The sequence below is a fragment of the Scyliorhinus torazame genome, chromosome 16 (assembly GCF_047496885.1).
Source record: "Scyliorhinus torazame isolate Kashiwa2021f chromosome 16, sScyTor2.1, whole genome shotgun sequence".
NCBI lineage: Eukaryota > Metazoa > Chordata > Chondrichthyes > Carcharhiniformes > Scyliorhinidae > Scyliorhinus > Scyliorhinus torazame.
Window position 1 is genome coordinate 111,412,678 of NC_092722.1, and position 26,777 is coordinate 111,439,454.

A 26,777-nucleotide genomic window follows, 5' to 3' on the forward strand; every position below is an offset into this window, starting at 1 on the left:
TGGGGGAGGATTTTTCGCCCCCATTTTTGGAGGGCAGGAATGGGCGCAGACACAAGGAGGAGTCCCAAAACGACACTTAGGCTGACTGGACTTCCCCTCTCTCGATTGTCCATGGAAGGTCAGGAACCCCATCACCATACATCTAAATACCATTAGTAGGCTTCCGCGCTGTGTTTTCCCGCTACGTACATATTCCCATCTCCACCGGTGTGACATCATGTCTGTGGGGTTTACAACAGGTCTTGACAAACTGAAACCTGGCGAATGGCCCCCCATCGAGGGCAGAAAGGTAAGTGCAGTCCGAAGAGGGTCATGGCTGGGCAGTACCCAGGCACTGTCCCTTGGCAGTGCCTGGGTACTTCTCTCACCGCCAGAGGGGCTTCTGTTGGGGAGGTTGGGGCTGAATGGAGGGGTGGGTTTCTGAGCCTGAGGGAGGGAGAGTTCCTGAATCTATGTGGTGGTGGTGCGGCAGGGCGGGGGACGGGTTCCGCAATGTATTTGGGTTTTTTAAAAATTGTTTTCAGATTGGAACACCATCTGTCAGGGGCCGAGGAGGTTGCTGAATGAGCCCGCCCTGCTAGCATGACATTGTGGGACCTGCCTCCAGGATTTCCTTACTGATAATGTGTCAAAAAGTAAGATTATAAAAGCCAGCAGGGCTACACACTGCTTTTCCCATCTGAGTTGGCACATTGTGAGGAAAGAGAAAATTCCACCCGGGATATTTGTACACTAGGTTAGGCATCAACTGAAAAAAAGGATAAAGTTTTGTGTCCTTTCAGATGCTGATCAACCTGCAGTTTCCCTTGCACCTTGTATGTTTAAACTGGGCGCCTGATTTTTTTACCGTATAGCTGAACTATCAGTCCCGGTGCCCAACACACAAACTGCATGCTAAGTGCCAGCTGGTTAATCGTATGTGATATATTTTAACTTGGTAAGTATGCAATGGCCTGTTTGCCAGTGAATCCTAGTCGATATCGACCGATGCTACAACCAATAGCAGATATCTGGGGTACATGGCACTTTGATTCACCTGGCACTTTGGTTCACTTGGCATGCTGAGGGATATGGCATGATGGAGTTGATGGCACTTCAAGGATACACAGTGCATTGGGGTTCACAGGTCATGGGGTTGAAACACATTCTGCTTTTCTACTATTTTAACAAGAGTCCCACTGTATTGTGTGTATCAAACAAAGATAATGTTATTAAGCTTCCAACGATAATGTTGAGCAATTCTTCAGAGCAGCATCTAATGGCGTTCAGGGATGGCCTTTGCACTCTGCTAAGGAACAGAAGTTAACTGACGGTGCACGATATGCAAGGTCCAAAAAAGTAACCATGTGTGATAATCACCAGGAATCCCTTGTGACATTTGTGAAAAAATGTGTTTGTGGGACTGGGAGTGAATTACGTGTGAGCTGCTTCCCGCAGGACTGGGTGTTGAATGTTTTGTTGGGTGCACAAACTCAGCTCTCAAAGCTTGTTCTTTCCAATACCAACCCTGACGGAAAGAGTATTCCATTTACTCTGTTAATTCATTTTTAATTTATGTTGATTTGGTTTGGTTCTTCAAAGTTATAACAGGTGAATTCATGTCTGTCGCCTTTTTCTCTTGGGGGCCTTTTGGTAAATTAGTTTGTTGATCTCCACATGGATCATCACACACTATTGATTCCGGCCTCTCTATTGAACTTTATTGTAGGTTTTACTGCAGGGTCTCCGTCGAAACTAACACTCTGTGAAACTTCTGCAATTGCTCTGGATGTAATTCAGTGGTTGTGTTGTGGCTGTTGAAACCTTTATAACATTATATTTGTTTGATACACACGTTAGAGTGGGACTCTTGTTTTAATTAACCTTGTTTTGTGCACCCATGTCCTCAGAAAGAATCCTGACCCATGTGATCCAAATATTTAATGACATACAAGCTGGAATCCCAGTACTTCCAATCCCAGTACTTCCGATGGCTCAGAGTTATTCAGCTCTGTGAATTTTGTCTGCTCTGTAGCAGACCCCTCATACTGGCACAGTGGTTAGCACTGCTGTCTCACAGCGTAGGGACCCGGGTTCAATTCCGGTCTTGGGTGACTACCTTTGAGAAATTTGTATGTTCCCCCCGTGTTTGCGTGGGTTTCCTCTGGATTTTCTACCACAGTCCAAAGATGTGCGTAGATTGGTCATGCTAAATTGCCCCTTAGAGTCCAAAAAGAAAAGGTTATATGGGGTTACGGGAATAGGGTGGAGGTCTGGGCCTAGGTAGGGTCCTCTTTCGGAGGGTCGGTGCAGACTCGATGGGCCCCATGGCCTCCTTCTGCACTGTGGGGATTCTAAGATTCTATGATATAATAGCTCACTTTCATCAGATACTTCTGTCTGAGGAGGAAAAAATACAATTTATCTTTCTCATGTGTTTCCCGTTCCAAGGGAATCCCAAAATGCTTCAGAGCCAGTCAATTGCTTTAGATGTATGGTTGCATTGTAGATTAATGTGACACAGCAGAATGCCACAAACGGCAATCGGCCAAATCTCCTGATCATTTTATTTTGTTGATGAAGCGTTTTTTTGATAAATGTTGTTGTCCTGGATACTGGGAGAACTCCCCTTTAAATTGTGCCATGGGGATCTTTTATGTCATAGGAACATGACATTTTAAGGGTAGCACAAGTGGACAGCACTGTGGCTTCACAGCGCCAGGGTCCCAGGTTCGATTCCCCGCTGGGTCACTGTCTGTGCAGAGTCTGCACGTTCTCCCCGTGTCTGCGTGGGTTTCCTCCGGGTGCTCCGGTTTCCTCCCACAGTCCAAAGACGTGCAGGTTATCATAGAATTTACAGTGCAGAAGGAGGCCATTCGGCCCATCGAGTCTGCACCGGCTCTTGGAAAGAGCACCCTACCCAAGGTCAACACCTCCACCCTATCCCCATAACCCAGTAACCCCACCCAACACTAAGGGCAATTTTGGACATTATGGCCAGGTTAAGTGGATTGGCCATGATAAATTGCCCTTAGTGACCAAAAAGGTTAGGAGGGGTTATTGGGTTGCGGGGAGAGGGTGGAAGTGAGGGCTTGGGTGTGTCGGTGCAGACTCGATGGGCCGAATGGCCTCCTTCTGCTCTATGTTCTAACATAGTAATCAGGAGCAGAAGTGGCCAATTCAGCCCTTTGAGCCTGCTTCGCTATTCAATCAGATCATCGCTGATGTTTTCCTGGTCTCAAATCCACCACCCTGCCTGTTTCCCATATCCCTTTAACCCATTTTTAAAATCAGAAATATATCTACCTCCTTCTTGAAACCTTTTAATGACTCAGACTCCACCGGATTATGGAGCAGCGAGTTCCACAAATTCACCATCCTCTGCGAAAAGTAGTTCCTCCTAATCTCAGTTCTAAATCTACCACATCCCAACCTATATCTATAACCTGTCGTTCTAGATTGCCCTGCAAGGGTGAGCATTTGGTCTGCGTTTACTTTACCAATCCATTTTTATATACCTCGATCAGATCCCCTCTCGTCCTTCTAAACTCCAGCGAATATAAGCCCAAACTGTCTAATCTCTCCTCTTATGTCAATCCTTTCATCCCCGGAATCAATCTGTTGAACCTCCTCTGAACTGCCTCCAATGCCACCACATCCTTCCTCAAAACGGGACACAATACTCCAGATGTAGTATCAACAACACCCTATACAATTGCAACACCACTTCTCTACTTTCTACTCCAGTCTTTTTGCAATAAACGCTAGCATTCCATTTGCCTTTTTAATTATGTGCTGTACCTGCATACCAACTTTCTGCGATTCATGAACAAAGACACCCAGATCCCTCTGCACAGATGCATTTTGAATCTGCTTTCCATTTAGATAATGATTTGCCTTTCTATTTTTTCAGCCAAAATGGATAATCTCACACATATCTACATTAAACTCCATCTGCCAAATTTCGGCCCATTCCCCATGCCTCTCTATATCCGTCTGTAAAATCTTTATTTCCTCTTCACTGCCTGCTTTCCCGCCTATTTTAGTATCATCCGCAAATTTTGCTGTTACACTCTGTCCCTGCTTTCAGATCATTTATATAAATGGCAACATGGTAGCACAGTGGGGAGCACTGTTGCTTCACAGCTCCAGGGTCCCAGGTTCGATTCCCGGCTTGGTTCACTGTCTGTGTGGAGTCTGCACGTTCTCCCTGTGTCTGTGTGGGTTTCCTCCGGGTGCTCCGGTTTCCTCCCACAAGTCCAGAAAGACATGCTGTTAGGTCATTTGGGCATTCTGAATTCTCCCTCAGTGTACCCAAACAGGCGCCGGAATGTAGCGACTCGGGGCTTTTCACACTAACGTCATTGCAGTGTTAATGTAAGCCTAATTGTGACACTAAAGATTATTATATATTCATAAAACTATACTGACAATGGTGAATTAATCTTTCTCTTTCCAAATCTTCATAATAAATATCCATTTGAACCACTTGAACAGGTTGACAGCATTTTGATTTTTTTTTTGTCCATCTGAAAGACGTCACCGCCAACAGTGCAGCACCCATGCAGCACTGCAGCGGGAGTGTCAGCCCAGAATGGGGCTTGAACCCACAACTTTCTGATTTGTCAGCAAGAATGCCACCACTTGGCTGAGCTGAGACACAGCAACCATTAGAATCCAATCTATCCCAAGCTAATCATGTTGTCATAATCACGGAGCATCTTTAGGAATGTGGAAGACACTGGGGAGTTGGATGTTTCTTTTTAAAACACGACAATATATGTAATTTTACTGACGAGGTAAGCTACATTATCATGTGAGAGAGCAGTCAATGCAAGTTGGTGCTTCAGCTTTTTCACTTATTATCTATTAGTTTAAGATGAAGCTGGAGCCACACTCTAATGTTGCAAAACTTCCAGATAAGGCATTCCTCTGTTCTTTCTCATTAGCTGCAGTTGTGTTCTATTTCTGTTCATTTAAGTAAGGTTGCTATCTTACTGGTTTGCACTCTTCACATTGGTATCCAGCGAGGTATGTTCAATTTCCTCAACTGCACTCACCCCCCAGTAGTTGTAAGTGAGTGTTTCACCAAGACTCTGCTCAAGCCACAGTATAACAAGAACAACGTGCATTTGTATAGAACCTCTAGAGTAAGTGTTTCACATACAATTCCATGCAGGCAAAATGCTTCTGGTAGGACAGACCTAATAGAGGTGGCAACACAGCGGTATGCATTTGGGGACGAGTTTCCTGGGGAGTCCTCAGTATTGACTTTGGACCCCATGACGTCTCAGGTCAACGATGCCTAAGGAAAGCTCCTGATGAACACCACCTACCTCCGCTGCCCCCTCAGCTGATGAATTAGTGTTAGTCCATGTTGAACGCCACTTGGAGGAAGCACTGATGACTGCAAGGGCACAGAATGTAGTCTAAGTGGTGGGCCCTCCTCCATGTCCATCACTAAAGGTGGCCCATGTACCAGTATTGACCAAACTGACCAAATTCTGAAGGACATAATGTTAGATTGGGCTTGTGGCAGGTGGTGAAGGAACCAACTTAATTTTTAAAAAAAAATTTAGAGTACACAATTAGTTAAGGGGCAATTTAGCGTGGCCAATCCACCTACCATGCAATTTTTGGGTTGTGGGGGTGAAACCCACGCAAACACTGGGAGAATGTGCAAACTCCACACGGACAGTGATCCAGAGCTGGGATCGAACCTGGGACCTCGGCGCCGTGAGGCAGCAATGCTAACCACTGCGCCACTGTGCTGCCTGGATAAACTTAAATTGACCTCATCCTCACCAATCCATTTGTTGCAGATACATCTGTCCAACACAGTATTGGTAGGAGAAAGCACCATATAGTCCTTGGGAAGGTAAAGTTCTGTCTTCATATTGAGGAGGTCCTGCACCATAGAGTATGACACCACCACCATGGTAAATGGAGGACTGGATTCTTCGGCCATGCCCGCCACAAAATCGCGACGAATGGGGCGGGGACCATTGATCCATTGACCTTGGGCGGGAATGTCCGGTCACCGGGTGGGTGTGGTCGAAGAATCCCGCGCGGAATAGATTTAGAAATGTTCTGGCATCTCAAAACTAGGCATCCATGAGATAGTGTGGGCCAATAGCAGCATCAGAATTTTAAAAATCTTTTCTTTCATGGGATGAGGGCATTGCTGGTGGGCCATCATTTATTGCCCATTCCTAATTCGCCTTAAGTGTCAACCACATTGCTGTGGGTCTGGAGTCGCATGTAAGACAGACCGGTAAGGACGGCAGATTTCTTCCCTAAAGGACATTAGTGAATCAGATGTTTTTTATGACCATCAACAATGGTTTCATGGTAATCATTAGACTTTTAATTCCAGATGTTTTGCTATCTGCCATAGTGGGATTCAAACCTGAGTTCCCAGAACATTACTCTGGGTCTCTGGATTACCCGTCCAATGACAATACCACTATGCCACCATGTCCCCTAAATTGTACTTAACCACAATCTGTAAACTCAAGGCCCCGCGTGACAAAAGAGTTGAACTCCAGAGGTGAGGCAAAGGTGACAGCCCTTGATGTCAAGGCAATATCTGACCGAGTGTGGCACCAAGGAACCCTAGAAAAGCTAAAGTCACAGTAAACTGGGAAAACTCTCCGCTGGTTGGCGTCATATCTGGCACAAAGGAAGATGTTTGTGGGTTTTGGAGGTTAGTCACCATTGTCGTAGGACATCACTACAGGAGATCCTCACCGTAATGTCCCAGTCTCAATCACCTTCAGCTGCTTCATCAATTACCTTCCCTCCATCAGAAGGTCAGAAGTGGGGATGTTTGCTGATGATTTTTGCAGTGTTCAGTGCCATTCACAACTCTTCAGAAAGTGATGAGACTTGGACGATAGCCAAACTTGGGCTCTCAAATCGCAAGACACATTTGCACCACACAAATGCCAGGCAATGACCATCTCCAACAAGAGTGAATCTAATCGTCTCCCATGACATTGAATGGCATTACCATCACTGAATCCCCCCAGCAACATTCTGGTGTGACCATTCACCAGAAACTGAACTGGACTAGCTATATACATACTGTGGCTACAAGAGCAGGTCAGAGACCAGGAATCCTGTAGCGAGTAAATCACCTTGTGATTCCCCAAAGCCTGTCCACTATCTACAAGGCACTACTTTCCACTTGCCTGGACATGTGCAGCTCAAAAAGCTCAACAACATTCAGGTCGAAGCAACCTGCTTCATCGGCTCCCTATCCACCACCTGAAACATTTACTCTCTCCACCACCAACACATCTACAAGATGAACTGCAGCAACTTATCAACACTTTGACAGCACGTTCCAAACCCACGACTACTATCATGTGACGAACCAAGCCAGCAGATATCTAGTAACGCCAGGACCTGGAAGTTCCCCTCCAAGTCACTCACCATCTTGACTTGGAAATACATCTCTGTTTCTTCACTGTCACTGGATCCAAATCCCTTCCTCACAGCACCCATCGGTTCAGGAGGATGGCTCACCACCACCTTCTCGAGGACAATTAGGAATGGACAATAAATGCTGGACTAGCCAGCGATGCCCAAATTCTGTGAAAGAATAAAACAGAGTTGTTTTGTTGTTTCTGCTCCTCATATAGTACTCCATATTCCATTGTACAGTAATGAATTGATATGGCCAGAATATCCAAACCCTCAAACGGCTGAAAGTTGTCTTAGGGCAGCATTTCATAACCATGGATGATTTGTTTTTAATGAGGGCTGTTGACTTGGGCCAGAAGTGCTCTGCATTGTAGCAAACAGGCACTGATAAGCTGGTGCAAAAAGCAGGTTGTGAAGCAGCTGTTGCTGCTATTCTGGTACACCCAGCCCCATTTTACATGTAGACTGTGTGATGAGTCTCTATAAATATGGTTAACTCACTCGGACTCTTGCGAAGGTGATATGTAAGTACTGTGAGGGCAGTGAAGGCTCAACCTTTTTTTGCGTTTGCAGGGATTGAATCTATTATCCTGTCTATGCCACAGTGAAACCAGGAATATTTTAAACTCCACCTCCCTGGCTGCTATTTTTAGACCTGATGTAATGCCATAGTGAGCTTCTTAAGCCAAGTACTCATTAATCGGATCAGCAGGTTTCATCTTCAGCAGGAGAAGATGGCAGTGCAGGAGGAAACAAACTTATTGGAGCAAGTAAGTGATCAAAGCTATTGACTGAAAGGGGCTTGGCTCGGTTTAGTTTCTGTACTAGAGTTTACAGGGTTATTTACCTAACCATGATCGGCCTATATGCCAGAAACTAAATTAAGGTAAACAGCACGAATACTGTGAATGAGAGCACCTCCCTCATCCACTTTGTAAGCTTGTTATTGGAGATCAGTGCAACTGTGTAAAGCTACCTGAGTTGGGAAGATTTAAGATGCACCACAACTCCTCAGAGTTGAAAGAGACCAGAAATGCAATTGTAATATTGGGATTAGTTATAAAATGATATGGTTAAATTCTGAGGAAGAAAAACGCTCATTTCTATAGAGTGCCCTTCACAACCTCAGGACATCCCAAAGCACTTTACAGCCAATGAGTTGCTTTGTTGAAGGGCAATCACGGCGTAAGATAGGAAATGCTACACAGGAAATCTTCAACAGATTAGCTAATAAGAGATAAGTAATAAACACCATCATTGACCTACAATCATAGTACTCATAGAAGAATCATAGAACTCCTACAGTGCAGAAGGAGGCCATTCAGCCCATCGTGTTTGTACTGACCCTCTGAAAGAGCAACTTACCTGGCCCACTGCCTCGCCCTATCCACCTAACCTCATCTGTATATTACTGGACGCTAAGGGGCAATTTAGAATGGCCAATCCACCTAACCTTCACATCTTTGGACTGTGGGGGAAACCGGAGCATCGGAGGAAACCCAAACAGACACAGGAAGCAAGTGTGAACTCCACACAGACAGTGACCCATAGTCACATAGGGTAGGCACATAAACTTGTACATTTATTGATAAAAAGGTATGACAAAAAGTGTGTGCGAGTGTTGTTAATTTTGAGTATTTTACTTTCCGAATTACTGAGTGTAGGAAGATGGTCAGTAAATTAAATTAAATGAATGAAAATTGCTTATTGTCACAAGTAGGCTTCAAATGAAGTTATTGTGAAAAGCCCCTAGTCGCCACATTCCGGCGCCTGTTCGGGGAGGCTGGTACGGGAAAATATACACATTGTTACAATCTTGTGAGGAAGGGTCGAGTGGCTCCCCTCTTTTCCCTTTCCTCGTTTGTCTGTGTAGGTTTTGTTGTTTGAAAAGGGTACACACTTAACAATTTAGTAACCACTTAACTGTTTGCACGCTGTGATTATGAAAGATCCAATCAGACATGTTTTACTTAAACCGATCTAATTAAAATAATAAAGCACGCTCCGACTTTGGCACACAGTCAGTAGATATTACAGAGTGGGAAGGATAGTTTGGTCAAGTTAAAGTCCATATAACCTGAAAAGAATATGCTGACTGTAGTTTGGTGTCTCAGCTGGCTTCAGGCTGAGTTCCGTGTTCTTGTGACTTTCCATCAGTGTCTTATAGGGCAGCACGGTAACACAAGTGGATAGCACTGTGGCTTCACAGCGCCAGGGTCCCAGGTTCGATTCCCCACTGGGTCACTGTCTGTGCGGAGTCTGCACGTTCTCCCCGTGCCTGCGTGGGTTTCCTCCGGGTGCTCCGGTTTTCTCCCACAGTCCAAAGACGTGCAGGTTAGGTGGATTGGCCATGATAAATTGCCCTTCGTGGCCAAAACGATGAGGAGGGGTTATTGGGTTACGGGGATAGGATGGAAGTGAGGGCATAAGTGGGTCGGTGCAGATTCGATGGGCCGAATGGCCTCCTTCTGCACTGTATGTTCTATGTTCTATATGTCGCCGACGCATTTGGTTTAAAGATGTAGATAGCTGATTCGGTTATTCTTCTGGAGATGGTAGTGCTGGACTGAATTCTGTTAAAACATCCCCTGAATGGTCACGTTCAGCAAACAGGGTTCAAAACTTGCAAGGTGGCTTGGATAGAGAGAGAGAGGCGGGGCAAGAGGGACTTCGCTCTGGTCTTCTCTCTCTCAGCGTCCCAGCTGCTTGTCCTCAATTCGGCACAGAAAACATGTGCTTAAGCCATACAAAATATTGACTTTTGAGGTGACCTTTCATCTCCAGCCGTCAGGGGATCCAAATAAGGTAATTGCTAGTGTATACCAAGCGTAACTGGTTTCGATCATATCTGGGAAGCTCACTTAGCCAAGGCCCCATTGTCCAAGTGTTTAAGGTTCATGGTTCATCTCCAACAGTTGAATACCTCAGGTGATTGTCTTGATACCTTGCTAATTGGTGGGAAGCGGCAGCGACCGCCGCCATCTTGTTTACCGCTCCGTTCTTCCGGGCAGTGTTTGTGTATGGAACCAGAGAGAAACACTGGCAGCAGGACGGAAGCAGAGCTGCAGCCAACTATGATGGTGAAACCACCACCTTGAGATGTTCCAGTCTGCTGTCATTGAATGCCAAGTGGAGGTGGTGAGGTTCTCTTTTTGAGATGGCTATTGCCTGGCACTTGTGTGACATGAATGCGCCAGGGTCCCAGGTTCGATTCCTCGCTTGGGTCACTGTCTGTGCAGAGTCTGCACACTCTCCCCGTGTCCCCAATGGATTTCCTCTGGGTGCTCCAGTTTCCTCCCACAAGTCCCGAAAAACGTGATTGTTAGGTGAATTGGACATCTGAATTCTCCTTCTGTGTACCCGAACAGGCGCCAGAATGTGGCGACTAGGGGATTTTCACAGTAACTTAATTGCAGTGTTAATATAAGCAATAATGTGACAATAAAGATTATTATTATTATAATGAGACAGGAGATGTCAAGCCATCACATCTGCTTGAGGTTGCCAATGTGAAGTATAGTTGCCTGTCAAGCATTTTCTGTTAAATTTAGTGCAAATGTCAGAGTTGTGACATCGTAGTCACTCCTGCAGCTTGTCAATAATTTTCATTGTACAACTCTCCTTTACTGATACAGAGTGTTACAAAACAACAATAAGATAGTACTGGGTATTTATAAAGTCCTTGACCAACTGATGTACACATGATGGAAGCAAACTGTCAATCACATCGGAAAGCATAATTCATATATGAAGAAAAATGTTAATGAGATGGACTTTAGTTCTACTGGGCATAACACACAGTTCAACTTCTCTTCTGTTGTCATTTTCAATCAGCTTCAGTATCTGAAATACAATGAAACAACATTAACAGTAAAAAAAATTATGAATTATGCTTTCATATTGCATCAACGGTTTGCTTCCATCATTTGTTACATCCCAAGTTATTCATCTTTAATGTTGCAGGAGTACTTTATAAGCAGCCTGTATTGTTCAGCAACTGCTTAATTAGTTTCTTAACGTAACAGAGTTTGATCATACCACATTATCACATGCTGAAACTGTGTTCTGTGCTTGGAGCCTTCAGCTATGTTTTTGTTCTTTGTAATATAAATGGAACGATCCATTGTAGTTATTCCAAGAAACTGATCATGCTTCATGATGTTCAGAAATGTTGTGTTCCCTTGCCCATTCCCAACAAAGTGGTTTTAAATACAAAAGCAAAATAAAACATGAGCAGGTGCTGGCCCATGTGCAAGTGACAGGAATTTCCACAGGGAAAACTGCACGAGAAATTGAAGAATGTTAGACACCCATTGCATTTAATATTTTACCTCTGGAATAGATACAGATGCAGAGACTTGCATGGGGTTTGTGACTTACCTGTGATTTACTTGAAAGGAAGTCACTCCATTTTTGTCCAAGAGAGAGACCAGAAATATCGTCATCCTGAGAGATACTGAATCGGCTTACATGTTTTTGGCAAAGGATTTGGCAAAGGGTAGGTGGGCGGGCAACCAAAGAAAACAAGAGGCCACCAGACTAGATAGCCAGCAGCAGCCGGCCAAGAGCACATGGGGTCATTGAGGATCGAGGCCTGGCCACCCGAGCGAGAGCCGAGAGATGAACAGAGCAGCAGTCTGGAGGTGCGAAGAAGGCCAGGCAAGCACCGCCGTCATGTCTCGGGGAATCGGGGAGCAGTGGTAAACGGGAGCGGGGTGACTTGAGCAGAGTAAGTGGCCATCCAGGCAGGGCTAAGAGTTAGAGGACTGGACAGCTACCAGACTGGGTGGTGAGGGCAGGCGAGAGCAGAGGCCAGGCCAGATAGCGAGCAGCAGCAGCCAGGAGCACAAACGGCCATCAAGGCTTGAGGCCTGGCCAACTGAGTGAGAGCCAAGTGGTGAGTAGAGCAGCAGTCTGGAGGTGCGAAGAAGGCCAGGCAAGCCCTGGCTCATGTCTCGGGGAATCAGGGAGCCGCAGCCAGCGGAAGCAGGGCAACTCGACCAGTGCCAGAGGCCAACCAGCCAGCCAGGCAGAGCTCAGAGTGAGAAGGCTGCACTGGGCAGCGAGGGTGAGATTTTGGGTTTTTGTGCCATGCATTCTGTGAGCTGAGGGTGGGTAGGGTCAGGAGGGCATTGACCTCATTCGGGATGGGACTGGATATCATTATGGGCGGGGCTAGACATCATTGGGGCGGAACTCAATGTCATTAGGGGCAGGCCACCATGTCATTAGGGGCGGGATCTGATGTGGGGTCCCCGCGAAGAGGGAGAGTGCAGGGTCCCCCAAAGTGTAAGTCCGCCTCTGGGACCTTTCTTTAGATGGTTTACTGAATTGGAATGTATTAATGCAGTGTATTGATGGGAAGTGTGTGCCTTACCAATAGAACCACAGCTAAAGAAGAAGAAAACAATTTGATTGTGGACTTAACTGAGACATCCCTTGATCAGAACAGATGTAAAATGTTACTGGGCCACCTGAGATCATGATAAATGCAAGTCCTATTTAAAAATCTTTTTGTACAATCGAGACTGAAGATTTCAGATGTACAAACCTTACATTTGTTTCAGAGACCAGTACCATCTCTTAGATTGATGCTAGTTTCCTTGGTGTTCCAAAGTGTTAGTGTACTCAGCATGTCTCAATATAATCTGAAGGGGTGATTCTGGGATTCCACATTCTGAGCCAGGGACCACATTGACAGAAGGATGGTGGCTGGAGATAAGGCTAAAGCACTGCACCCCTAGTTCTCTGAATGCTGAACCCCTATTGTTTAGTAAGGAGACTGTGGCAAATGTTGTAAATTGTTTTGAAGTAAACCATGATGCAATGGTTACAAAACAAATGTCTGCGCTTTTCCCCATTAAGTTTGTGAAGACTATTGATTCGGTTCCATTTAGTTTCTGGCTCAGTTGGCTTGGAGCTGGTCTAAAATTCTCGAATGGCGTTTGTTTTCTCACACGTGACTCATCTGGTTGGCATTGAGACCGAGATGCCGATCCCTGCAGTTCACCACTGGCTCCAGTCCACTTCCTGTTGACAGTACTGTTGTACTCATAAGTCTGGAACTGTGGGATGAAAGCCAGCTTCATGTGTTTCCCGCTTGGTCACCATGCATAAGTGAGCTGAGGGGGATGGTGCTCCGAGGCTGCAGAAAAAGTACACTGAAGACAATTGTGGAATCAAAAGCACAATTTCTAAATTGGAAGATGACACCAAATGGTGCCATAGGGTCGGGGAGTGACCAATATTGAGGAGGACTGCAGAAAGTTGCAGGAGAATATTAACAAACTTGCAGAAAGGACAAATATGTAGTTCACAGATAAATGTGAAGTAACATTTTGGCATAGGAGGTGTCTTATGATACAGTGGCAGCGTCTCACTCTGGGACTTGATGGTCACAGAAAGTGTGTTCGTAATGTGGCCAAACAGGTTGAGTATCGATCTGAAAAACGTTCTACCTATGGCTGGTAATAAGAGTGGGAGGATCTCCTCGTCGGGTAGAACCATCAGAAGGCAACTCGCAAACCACTGCAGTTCCTTACTGAGCATGACCATGGACCAACAAATGGAAGTCCATGGCCACCAACCACCTCTTTACCCAAAGAGTGGTGAGGATGTGGAACTCACTACCACATGAAGTGGATTAGTCAAATATATGAGGGAGATGTTGGAGTTCGTCCGGAGGTGGCAGCCGTTCGTCAACTTCTTCAGGGAAAATTAACCGTTGTGGGGCTAGTTTAGTGTAGAGTGGGGAGTTAGGAAAGGTAGGACCTGTGAGAGAGGAAGACGGCTTTTGCACTACGTTTATAATTGTATGTACACTGTTTCTTCCGTTACTGTTATAAAACCATTAATACCTCCATAAAATGTTTATTAAAAAAAATATATATGAGGGAGAAGCGAAGAGGGCTGTGATGATAGATTTTGATGAGGGGAATTGGGAGGAGGCATGACTGGAATGGATTGGTTGGGCTGAATGGCCTCTTTCTGTGTAACCCTATACAGTGCTGAGATGTAAATACTGTAAACTAGGGAATATACAGCAGGGCTGTCTGGCCTATTAAAGCCAAAAAGACATTGTCTATGATAGAGATCCCTTGTTTCCCTGCATATACTAAATTGCAGCTGATATCCTTGCTGTAATCTACGATTTGTTCAGATGAGTTGTGACAGCAGTTTAATTTGAAGGGATTAGCTTTTAAAATTGAGCATTCCGAGTAATTAGTCGGAAGTAATTAGCCATAGCCTATGTAGGACTGTAGGCATCTCCATTAGCTTAAGAGGCCCAACTCCACCTCAAGCTTGGGGTTAGACAAGGAGGCAGCCTCCACAAACTGGCACAGTCGGTATGGGGATTGAATCCGTGCTTTTGGCATCATTCTGCACCATGCTCTGGTTACACAGCCAACCGAGCGAAAGAAAATAAAAGCAAAATGCTGCTGGAAACCTGAAGAAAAATCAGAAAATGCTGGGAAAACTCATCAGGTCTGACAGCATCTGTGGAGAGAGAAACAGAGTTAATGTTTTGAGAACATTTAGACACAAGTACATTTTACAGAAACTGACTTGAAATTTCATCAATCACTTTTCTTTTGGCGGGGGCCCGGGGAGGGGTTGTGGGGGCAAGGGGACGGGGTGGGGGGGAGATGGCCGCATTCCTGCTGGCACCTGAGGAACACAATTTCACTATTGATGGCTGCAGAGTTTCTCTGCTCAGAAGAACTGTTCCATATACTGCCAGCTCTAATTTCCATTCGCCAGGCGTTTCCTGGGATGTGTTAGTCAATCCATTTGCTACTGGCCACATGTGAATAATTACCCATCCAGATGTAGTTGACTGTATTACTGATTAGTCAATTAGAAATGAATAATAGACACCATCGTAAAACCGATTATCTCAATACTCAATCACATGATGCACACTTATGAGCTTTAACCTCTTTGTTACTGAAGGGGGGGGGGGGGAGTAGGCAATTACATTCCTTGTGTAAGTTCCTGGCTTCTGGCAGCCGAGCATTCATAGCAAGGTCACTTTTTGACCCTTCAATGCCAGCTCTCCCTATCATTGCGAAGCAGAATTCGCCGAGTGTTGTATTGTTCAACCACTAATAGGGAACATGAGCCTTCATGGGACAGGTTAGTTTTACCCTGTTGATGATTGTGTTGTTGCAATGGTAACCCTGCTCGGAACGACAGGAAACGCAAGTTCAGACATTTGGTCCAAATGCCTGGCTGAGGAGTTGCCATCTGTGGGATTATGACTAAACAAATCTAAATCACAAACCTGCCTCAGTTTGTGTGAGTGTCTCCCTCTCAACCTATTGCATGTTATAAAACGGTATTACCCTGGCCTGGACATATTTCATCTGTAACTTGTATTGGACTGTGCATCCTGATTTTGATGCAAGACCGCAGAGTTGACTGGAAAATCAACATTGTCAAGTAAACACTGCCATTGGAATACTTGATTGGCACAGGATTTCCTACCAGGTATGCCAACAAAATACTCCAGGGGTGGGCAGCATTCTACCCGGCTGTTAGGGATGGGGAGTCCATAATATGACATCAGAAAGTGGGAGATGTAGTGCCATCATATCATCCTGTGAGCAGCAAGCAAGTAGGTGTCTGGGCCTCCCACCTAGAGCCCAATTGAGCCACATAATTAATTAATTAAGGGCGCTCCCTCATAACTCGTGCTCCCATGGTCCGATCTCTGCTCAGGCCCCCCTCCACTCGCACATTTCCTGCTCCTCTCTCTCAGTGCCTTCCCTTTCATTCCCATGCCCCTGAATTTGGTCATCCAATCAGCAAGAGTCAGCATGCAGACCATTGCTAACACCAGTGAGGCTAATTAGACAGGAGAAGCCACATTACAGGAGTTTATTTTTTTAAATTAATTTACGAGATGTGGGCGCACTGGTTAGGCCCAGCATTTATTGCCCAACACTCGTTGCCCTTCAGAAGGTGGTGGTGAGTTGCCTTCTTGAACAGCTGCTGTCCTTGAGGTGTAGGTGCACCCAGTGCTGTTAGGGAGTTCCAGGATGTTGCCCCAGTGACAGAGAAGAAACGGCAATATATTTCCAAGTCATGCTGGTGAGTGACTTGAAGAACCTCCAAGTTGGGGGTTCCCAGATATCTGCTGCTCTTGCCCTTCTAGATGGTAGTGGTCGTGGGTTTGGAAGATGCTGTCTAAGGAATTACTGCAGTGCATCTTGTAGATGGTACACACGGCTGCCACTGTTCGTCGGTGGTGGAGGGTTTGAATGTTTGTGGAAGGTTGACCAATCAAGCGGGCTGCTTTGTCCTGGATGGTGTCGAGCTTCTTGAATGTTGTTGGAGCTGCACTCATTCAGGCAAGTGGAGAGTATTCCATTACACTCCTGACTTGTGCCTTGCACATGGTGGACAGGCTTTGGGAGGGGGAGGGGTGGGATCAGGAGGTGAGTTACTCGCCATAGGATTCCTAGCCTTTGACCTGCTCTGTTAGCCACCGTATTAATATGGCTAGTCCTGTTGAATTTCTGATCAATGATAACCCCCAGAATGTTGATTGAAAGGAACTGTTCCCCTGTAAGCACTCGCACAGGCGAGTAGGAATTTTGAATAATCAAAAGGCTACATGTGCTGGGTGACAATTGGGGCTTTCAGGAGTTGATATGAATAGACATTTGTTTCCATAGAATCCCTCCAGTGCAGAAAGAGGCTATGCAGTCCATCGAGCCTGCCCCGACCCTCTGAAAGAGCACTCTACACTGGTCCACTCCCTTGCCCTATCCCCGTAACCTAACCTGCGCATTCCTGGACACGAAGGGGAAATTTTAGCATGACCAATCCATCTAACCTGTACATGTTTGGACTGTGGGAGGAAACCCATGCAGACACGGGGAGTAGGTGCAAACTCCACACAGTCACCCAAGGTTGGAATTGAATCTGAGTCCCTGACACTGTGAGGCAGCAGTGTTAACCACCGTGCCACCCTACCTATTCTGCTTAAGCCCCCTCCCCCATCCTATCCCCTCGCATTGAAAATGAACAATCCACCGAATCTGCATATCTGATATCAAGGATATCAATGAGAAAATGGAACGGCTCATCACCGTGACATGTTGTGTGGGTTGGCAGGCCCGAGGGGGCTGAATGGTCAATTCCTGTTGCTACTAACAGAAAAGCTGCATGCGACCCTTGAGATGTCAGTGGGTCACTCTTACCACACAATGTTTTCTCTCTGGTTTAAAAAAACTCACATTGGGTGGAATTTTCCACGGTGGGATTTTGTGGTCCGGTCGAAGTCAACATACTTTTGAAGGGCTGACCACATTTTGTGACCCTGCTTCTACCTCAGCGTGACCGTAGAATATCACCCACTGTGTAATGCATTCCACACAGCAGTCTCCTCAAAGGCCAGCATCCAGATCAAATTCAAGTGATTCATGTGTGTATTCCTCGTTCTCTCATCAATTGGATTTCATTTCTGAAAATTAACCACGGCATCAAAATGCAAACTTGTTAAAGTGTTTCTATTAACATGGCTTAACATGGAGGTGCTTGGGTGGAAGTATAAATGTTTGCCTTTCAGTGCTGAGATCAGACTCTGTGGGGTATAATTAGCAACATTCTTTATAATTGCCAGAAAAGATTTTGCCTTGCATAAGCCATGTTGACTCATACCTAGGAGCTCACCTTTATAATTACAGTCATTGTGGTGATTGAAATAACTACAGAAAAAAATGAAACATGGCTGTCGGCATCATTCCATAAAAGGAAGTGGAAAAATACGAGCAATCGTTTTAGTTTTTGGGTGAATTTCTTTGCACACAAAGGAAGTTGGCACCGGGGAAATGAAGCACTCCCCTATGCCAGCCTCCAGAATCCCCCTAGTCTGCGGTTCCATGCAGATTGAAGTTGCCTCAACTCTACCCCAACAACATGTCGCGGGTACAAGATCAGAAAAGCACCGTTACTGCACCAATGCTGCAGTTAATTCACCGACTGTGAGTCACCCGTGCAGCTGATTGGCTCAAGCACCATAATCGTAAAGCAGCAACAAATCAAGGAGTAAGGAGAGTTTTAAAGAAGGAGAGAGAGTTAAGAGTGGTGGAGGGGTTTAGGGAGAGAATTCCAGAGCGGGCAACAAGTGGAAATGAAAATCAGATCCAGAAAATCAATTGGGGAGAGGCTGCAATTTGAATTCAGTGAGCTGTGCACCCACCCTCTCTCATCCAGCAAACACTGCGCCAGCCGTGTTGGCTTGTAAAAATTAACCCTGTGATGCCTGCACTCAAAAACAAATCTGGAATCGCAAGTTCAAAATGCAGGTGCTCTGCAGAGATACCAAGCCGAAAACCTGACTTGGGGACATTTATCAAAAAAGGAGAACTTCCTGAAATAACATTTATAACACAATTATAATGGGCTCACACTTCCTATCTCCGCTATATCTTGGATAGTGATCACTTAGAAATGAGATGCGAGAGCGATCCAAACATGTCTTTTTCATTGTGTATCCAATTGTCTCCTGTGGGGTCAATAGATAGACTGCAGCATTTGACAAGAGCTTCATGTAAAACTTCAGAAAGGGAAGTCTTATTTAGCATTTTGTTATAAGTGAGACTTTAAGTACTCTCTGCTAAGATGGGCATTAGCTGTGTATTGTAAAACCTCCAACAATTCATGATTATTTGTTGGAACATAAGCAGATTTCATCTTGAGTATTATTCTGGTTGACTTGCTACCATGTGGCCAGAAAACAACGGTATCCACTTCTCGAGAGCAGAGACTAAATATGGCCCAGAGCCAGGGTTCCAGTGGTGATGATCCAGGCGAATATAACCTAATCATCAATACATTCAATTTCTTCCCTTGACGGCTTATTTTAATGAAATAGAACAAAAAATAAGGGAACAATGATCCTTTTTCTCCACATGATGTTGTAGAAGTACAAGGTTGGCCACCTGTTTACAGTACTTAAGATGTAGTTAGCTTAAAAGTAATTAGCACCCCAATTTACATTATCATCGCACCATGAGGGAGATTTACCAGAATAAGTTGTATTGGTTTCATTGAACCTGGCTGTGTAATCTAAGATGCTTTCGAATCAGAGGAATGCCAAGGACTGTGGGAGAGCTGAGAGAAGTGCTGGACTATGAACTGTAAATATTAAAAGTTAGTGGAAATAATGGGCGGGATTTACCGGCGGGAATTCTGGGTCGGTGCACAGGTTTCCCGGTAATGAGGGGAGCAGTCAACGAGAAATCCCATTGACAATGGCAGGAACAGAGTCCCGATGGCGGGCTACCTCTGGCACTGAAAAACACAGCAGGATGGTGGGTAAATGCTGCCCAATGTTTACCTTTATCTCAAGGGGCTGAAGTGCAAAGGGGTGGATGTTTGACTGCAGTTGTATAAAGCTCGGGTGAGATTGCGCCTGGAGTATTACATTCAGTTATCAGCAATCCATCCCAAGGTGAATATTTTGGTCTTGATGCACGCAAATGATATCATAGAATTCCTGCAGTGCAGAAGGGGGCCATTCGGCCCACCGAGTCTGCACCGAATCTCTGAAAGAGCACCCAGTCCCACTCCTTGCCCCATCCCCGCAACTCCACTTAACCTTTGGGCACTAAGGGGCAATTTTTAGCATGGCCAATCGACCGAACCTGCACATCTTTGGACTGTAGGAGGAAACTGGAGGGAGGAAGCAGTGGTGTAGTGATATTGTCACTGGAATAGTAAACCTGAGACCCAGAGTAATGCTTTGAGGACCCAGATTCAAATCCTGCCACAGCAGATGTTGAAATTTAAATTAAAAAGTCCAAAGATGACCACTGTCGATTGTCGCAACAACCCATCTTGTTCACTAATGTCCTTTTAGGGAAGGAAATCTGCTATCCTTACCTGGTCTGGCCTACATGTAACTCCAGATCCACAGCAACATGGTTGAGTCTTAACTGCCCCTCGAGGGCAATTAGGGATGGGCAATAAATGTTGGCCCACCCTGCGATGCCTGCATCCCAAAAACCCTGAGGAAACCCATGCAGACACTGGGAGAATGTGCAAACTCCACACAATCACCCAAGGCCAGAATTGAATCCGGGTCCCTTGTGCTGTGAGGCAGCAGTGCTAACCACTATGCTACCGTGACGCCTATATTAGGGCTAAAAGGGTTAAATTATGAGGTCACGTTGCATGGTCTAGGCTTGTTATTCCCTTATGGGTAGAAGATTACAGGGTGATCTAATCTAATTGAGATGTTAAAGATGACTGAAGGATTTGATATAGTAGGTGGAGAGGAACTATTTCCTCTAGTAGGATAGTTCAGAACAAAAGAGGTGCATAATTTTAAAATTAGAGCTAGGCCGTTGATTCATGAGCACTTCTCCACACTAAGTGTAGCAGAAACCTGCAACTCTCCAGTGCAATGTGTAAAATTGGACCAATTACACAATATGGAGGGAAGTAGCCCATGTGATGATGGTGCAGTACTGTCGCAGAGGTACAGAGACACTGCTGTGGTGTGATGTAAATCATTGTGTTATAAGTAAATGCAAATGTTTCCTATGTAGCTTGTAAATCATCAATTGTGTGTATAGCATTTGCACTGCACTTTACACGTGTAATATATTCAGTCAAAATACACGCGATAGAACATGAGTATAGCGTGTAGGCAATAGTTCAGTCACTTGCTGGCCAGTTATTGAGGTTCTGTGTCAGCCATGTTACATGGACATGCTTAATCAAAGTGATTTGTTGTATTCATTGAACTATGAAAGGCTAGCTCCAACAGAGCACTGGTTGTGCGTAAGTAATTCCTTGGTCTCAGTTATTTGGTGAGCAGCATTACCACCTATGTCAAAATGCACACCGGTGTTTACACAATTGTCATCTCAGTTTGGCTCCAGTGATCCAGTGTGAATAAGGAAAGATTTTCCGCTTTTTGCTCTTAGTGTCGGCAGCAAGCAGTGAAAATTCATGTTACAATTGAAATTTGTCTTCTCTGGTCTTAAACTGTATTCCTACATTACACCCATTGCTAAAACTCGTAGCATGCTGCGCTTCTCACTGCTTCAAGATGTCAGTCAGCTGCACTCAGTACTCGCACTCCCATCTCTGGGTCAGAGGTTCAAGTCCCACTTCAGAGATTTGAGCAGCTGACACTCCTCCTGAAGTACTGAGGGAGTTCTGCATTGTTTTATGTCTTTTGGATGAGACATTAGACCAAACCCCTGTGTGTCCTTGCAGGTGAATGTAAAAGCTTTTCCAAATGTATTCTTTCAGGGGATGTGGGTGTCGCTGGCAAGGTCAGCATTTATTCCCCATCCCTAATTGCCCTTGAGATGGTGGTGGTGAGCTGCCTCCTTGAACAACTGCAGCCCCTGTGGTGTAGATATACCCACTGTTCTGTTCAGGATACCTTAGAATCATAGAGTCCGACAGCAGAAATAGGCCCTTCGGCCCATCGCGTCAGTGCCGCCAAAAACAACCACTTAATTATTCTCATCCCATTTTCCAGCATTTGGCCCAGAGACTTGTATGCCTCGGCATCACATGTGCACATCTAAATACTTCTTAAATGTTATGAGGGTCTCTGCCTCCACCACCCCTCCAGGCAGCTCGTTCCAGACTCCCACCACCCTCTGGATGAAAAGGTTTTTCCTCACAACCGCCCTAAACCTCCTGACCCTTGCATTAAATCTATGCCCCCTGGTCATTGACCCCTCTACCAAGGGGAAAAGTTTATTCCTGTCTAACCAACGTTTTATACAGTTCCAGCATAACCTCCCTGCTCTTAAACTCTATGCCTCGGCTAATAAAGGCAAATATACCATATGCCCTCTTAACCACTGTATCCACCTGCTCTGCTACCTTAAGGGACCGGTGTACATGCACACCAAGATCTCTCTGATCCTCGGTGATTTCCAGGGTCCCTTGCCTTCTTTGCCCTGCCCAAGTCAATCACCTCACATTATCCGGATTGAATTCCATTCGCCATTGATCAGCCCATCTGATGAGCCTGTCTGTATCCTCCTGTAAATGAAGGCTATTTTCCTCACAATGTACTACCCCACCAATTTTGATATCGTCCGCAAAGTTACTGATCAACCCTCCTACATTCATGCCTAAATCATTTATATAAACCAAGGGCCCAACAGTGATCCCTTCGGGCCGCTATTGGACACAGGTTTCACAGGACCTCGACCATTATCCTCTGCTTCCTGCCACTCAGCCAATTCTGGATCCAATTTGCAAATTTCCTTGGATCCCATGGGCTCTTACCTTCACTATCAGTCTCCTATCTGGGACCTTATCTGCTGAAGTCCAAGTAGAATTTGTCATATGCAATTCCCTCATCTACACACCTGACCACTTCTTTGAATAATTCAGTTAAGTTGGTCAGACGTGACCTCCCCTTCACAAAAGCATGCTGATTGTTCTTGATTAATCCCACCTCTCAAAATGTAGATTAATTCTGTCTCTCATATCTTATCCACTCCTGGGGAGATGGTGGCGTAGTAGTATTGTCACTGGACTATTAATCCAGAGACCCAGAGTACTGCTCTGGGATCCTAGATTCAAATACCGCCACTGCAGATGATGAAATTTAAATTCAATAAACATCTGGAATTAAAAGTCCAATGATGGCCATGAAACCATTGTCGATTGTCATAAAAACCATCTGGCTCATTAATGTCCTTGAGGGAAAGAAATCTGCATTCCTTCCCTGGTCTGGCCTATATGTGACTCCAGACCTACAGCAATGTGGGTTGACTCTCAACTACCCTCTCAAGGGCAATTATGGATGGGCAATAAATGCTGGCAGAACCTGCGATGCCCATGTCCTATGAATGAATAAAATAAATTGCTTTCAATAGTTTCCCCACCATTTAGATCGACTAGCCTGTAGTTTCCTGGTTTATCCCTTCACTAATAGGGCTGATTAATACATCCGCTAATATGCAAGGGGGTATTATTATGAGATCAGTGTATTTAGTGGAATATATATAATATTGGACAATGCTTTCTGATTTGTACCTATGGAGAGAAAACAATAGAAAGTTTTCTCTAACTAAAATTACTGCATCACAATCGGAAATCAGAAATAGAGGTGGAATTGATCACTATAGTATGCTGCTTTCCTATGGCATCCTGAAATGCTTCTCTTTACACTTCCTGTATTGACCAAAGAGCCTCAATGTCGATTGGAATTGAACTTGTGAAATAATAAATCACTTGAATATTTGTGAAGAGCAATTGGTATTCACTTGGGAAACATGCTCTCAGGGTAAGCTGATGGATTGACCTGTCTGATATCTGGCTTGGGGGAGACATGCTCAGAGGTTTTCAGTTTAAGTGAGAATGTGAAGACAGCCCACAAAATTCCCTGCTCCACTGCTCTGTTCTGCCCCCCATTCCTGCTCCTCTTCTCCAATTTAGCAATCCTGCTTCAACCCTTTACACATTTTCTGGGTCTCGTCTATCTATATTTCCCTCATTAATCTTCTGTCTAATTTGTCTTGCACTATTTTCGTTTCTAACTCACTGTCCAATCATTTTACATCTCATCCTTATGTATGTATGTGTGTACAGGTTTCCATTCGGTGTAGTTGCTGGCTGACTTACTGAGTGTTTCCGGAATTGTACGTTTTTTTCTTTGTGCTTGACACTGTTCTCCATCTGCAATGCAAGCTGTCACAAATGTCAATAAAAATTCATGCCCAAAGATACTGCACCATGTCTGCAACTAACTGAACTCACTGCAATAATATTATCTTTGGCCCCAGTTAGATTCTGAAAGTCCTGCAGAATGCGTAGGGGATAGAACAGAGGGAGAACGCAGACTCAGTGGGAATTTGACCTGTTAAAAATTGTTCACGTGAAGTAGAATTTCCTCAACAATAGGCTTGAAGTCGATTTTGCCCCATTAAACTCCGCTTTTTTTCCCTCCCCTTCTTATTAGACTGACACCAACGCAAGCTACTTACGAGCTGCTCGAGCCGGCAACTTGGAAAAGGCCCTTGACTATATCAAAGCTGGAGTCGACATAAACATCTGTAACCAGGTTTGTGCATCCACTTCAGTTTTAACTTTGTGACTGTTTTGGTTAATTGGGGAAGTACCATGAAATCTGGGGCGGGATTCTCCAACCCCCTGCCGGGTCGGAGAATCCCTGGGGGGGGCGTCAATCCCGCCACTCCGACGCTGGCTGCCGTATTCTCCGGCGCTGGTTTTTGGGCGGGGGCGGAGATCATGCCGCGCCGATCGGGGGCCGTTGGCAGTGGAGTCCCCCGGCAATTCTCCGGGTCCCGATGGGCCGAGCGGCGTGAAATGGACAGGGTCCCACATGGCGGGACCTGGCCGGTAGGCCGGCTGGTGCGGGAGGATCCGCCCCCGGGGGGGCCCCCACTGTGGCCTGGCCCGCGATCGGGGCCCACCGAACTGCGGCGGGCCTGTGCCGTGAGGGCACTCCTTCCTTCCGCGCCGGCCTCTGTAGGGCTCCGCCATGGCCGGCGCGAAGAAGACACCCCCCTGCATATGCACCAGAACACGTAGGCCGGTCTGCGCATGTGCGGGACCACGCCGGCCCTTTGGTGCCGGTTGGCACGGCACCAACCCCTCCGGTGCCGGCCTAGACCCCGGAAGTGCGGAGGATTCCACAACTTCCGGTCGGCCCGACGCCGGAGAGGTTTGTGCCGCTTTTTACTCCGGCGTCGGGCCATTGCGGGGATTCGGGAGAATCCCGCTCTGTATACGCTCCACAAGTCAAATGGCCACATGTTGGACCAACTTCTGAACGGCACGTCCACATGTAGAAAATACGAAGCTCACAGAATGTTAAACTGACGAGGGTATGCAGTTCCCAGATCGGATCTCTCAACACTTGATTATTAATGGCCATTCTGCTGTGATATTCTTAGGCTTCATGGGAGCACCAAGGAAAGAATAGCCTTAACCCGGTAATTCTATCTGGTGTCATTATTTAAAACCTGTTCCCAGTTCTCCAAGTACAAATCTAACAGTGTCTGCCTAACTCAGTGGTTCACTCTTCCCCTGAGTCAGAAGGTTGTGGGTTCAAGTCCCACCCTTGAGATTTGAACCCAAAACCTCGACCTGTACAGAACTGATGATGAGCTGCAGAGTCGGGAGATGCTGTCTTTCAGTTGAGAAGTTAAACTGAGGCCCTGTTTGTCCTCTTGTGTATGTAAAACATCCCGTAACACTATTCGAAGGACAGCAAGGCGGGTTTCCCAATGTTCTGCCACTCGCCAACGTCTCAAAACAGATCATCTGATCATTATTGTTTGTAGCAGTTTGTTGTGTGTAAATTGATACTATGTTTTTCAAATCATGACACTACAATTCAAAAGTACTGCGTTGGCTTTGAAATGGGATGGGATGTCTTGAGGTTGTGAAAGGGACTATATAGATGCAGGACTATGGCGTCTTCCCAGTTTCCTCCGATTCAGTGCTGAATGTGAACGGTTTAATGTCATGAGTTAGCAGTAATCTTCTCATGACTCTGATTTTGCCAATTTCACCTATTTCAGAAATAACACAGTATCTGCGATAAAGCAAGAGGTTGGCAAGGGTTCTGGGTGGGGGTTGGTGATGTTCCAAATGTGTGTCATGATATGCACTCATGCACATAATGAGATACAGACAGGCAGTGACAGACACCCAGTACAGCCAATCAACACACAGGACAGAACACAACAAATCACCAGGCAGAACACTAGAAGGCGGTTTCCCACTATAAAACACACGAGGCATCAGCACTCTGCCTCTTTCCACTGGTGACAACTGTAGTGACAGTCGGGGTGTATATATCAGTTAGCACCTTCTACACGTGGCTCAGAGCTAGTCTGGTCTAGTTAGTTATAGTAAGCACGCTTAGATTAGTAGAGAGTCAAACCCATAGCGAACTGTGTGCACTGCTTAACAAGTTCAATAAAGCGTATTGAACCAACATCACAGTTTGGAGTCTTTCAAGTACAACTGCAGCCAGTTGCAGTCCGTGTTACCCCAGGGTGATTAACACGACAATGTGGATTGTGGGTGAAGGACAAAGATTAATTAGTCAGACCTATGAAATGTGGTAAAGAGGTTGATGTACAAGGTGGTTATTGGTAACTTTGACCCAGGGCTATCTCAATGTTGAAGGTGGCATAGGAACCAAAATAGAGGAATCTGTTTCGAGAGTGGTAAAAGAGATAGGCAGAGATTAGTGAAGGGATGGTGCATTCCAAGATCTTTGAGCGAATGCTGCGGTTTATGTTAGTGCTACAATTCAGGAGACAAGAGATTGAGTACCAGCGGAAGAGGGGAGGGGGCGAGTTTAAAGAGACAGTAATGAGGTCAGCGGAAAGAGAGAGTTG

The 26,777-nt window shown here is 45.6% G+C and overlaps 1 protein-coding gene and 1 long non-coding RNA gene across 47 annotated transcripts in view; one reads left to right on the forward strand and one right to left on the reverse strand.

The window, feature by feature from the left end:
• LOC140392402 (uncharacterized) overlaps positions 1-7,754 on the reverse strand; it is a 120,927-nt gene extending 113,173 nt beyond the window's left edge. Inside the window, exons 1-2 of the long non-coding RNA XR_011935335.1 lie at positions 7,679-7,754; positions 7,417-7,575 (exon numbers count right to left, since the gene is read on the reverse strand). This is a non-coding gene — a long non-coding RNA (uncharacterized lncRNA). The remainder of the gene's footprint in view (positions 1-7,416; positions 7,576-7,678) is intronic.
• Positions 1-26,777, forward strand: part of ank3b (ankyrin 3b) — a 1,101,178-nt gene that overhangs the window by 715,342 nt on the left and 359,059 nt on the right. For 45 of the 46 annotated variants that reach the window (XM_072478848.1, XM_072478844.1, XM_072478845.1 and 42 more), the window contains exon 2: positions 24,362-24,463. In XM_072478848.1, coding sequence (XP_072334949.1) covers positions 24,362-24,463 — 102 coding nt within the window. Of the gene's footprint in view, positions 1-7,943; positions 8,178-24,361; positions 24,464-26,777 lie in introns of those variants that run through there. The other variant, XM_072478849.1, reaches the window with a different exon arrangement.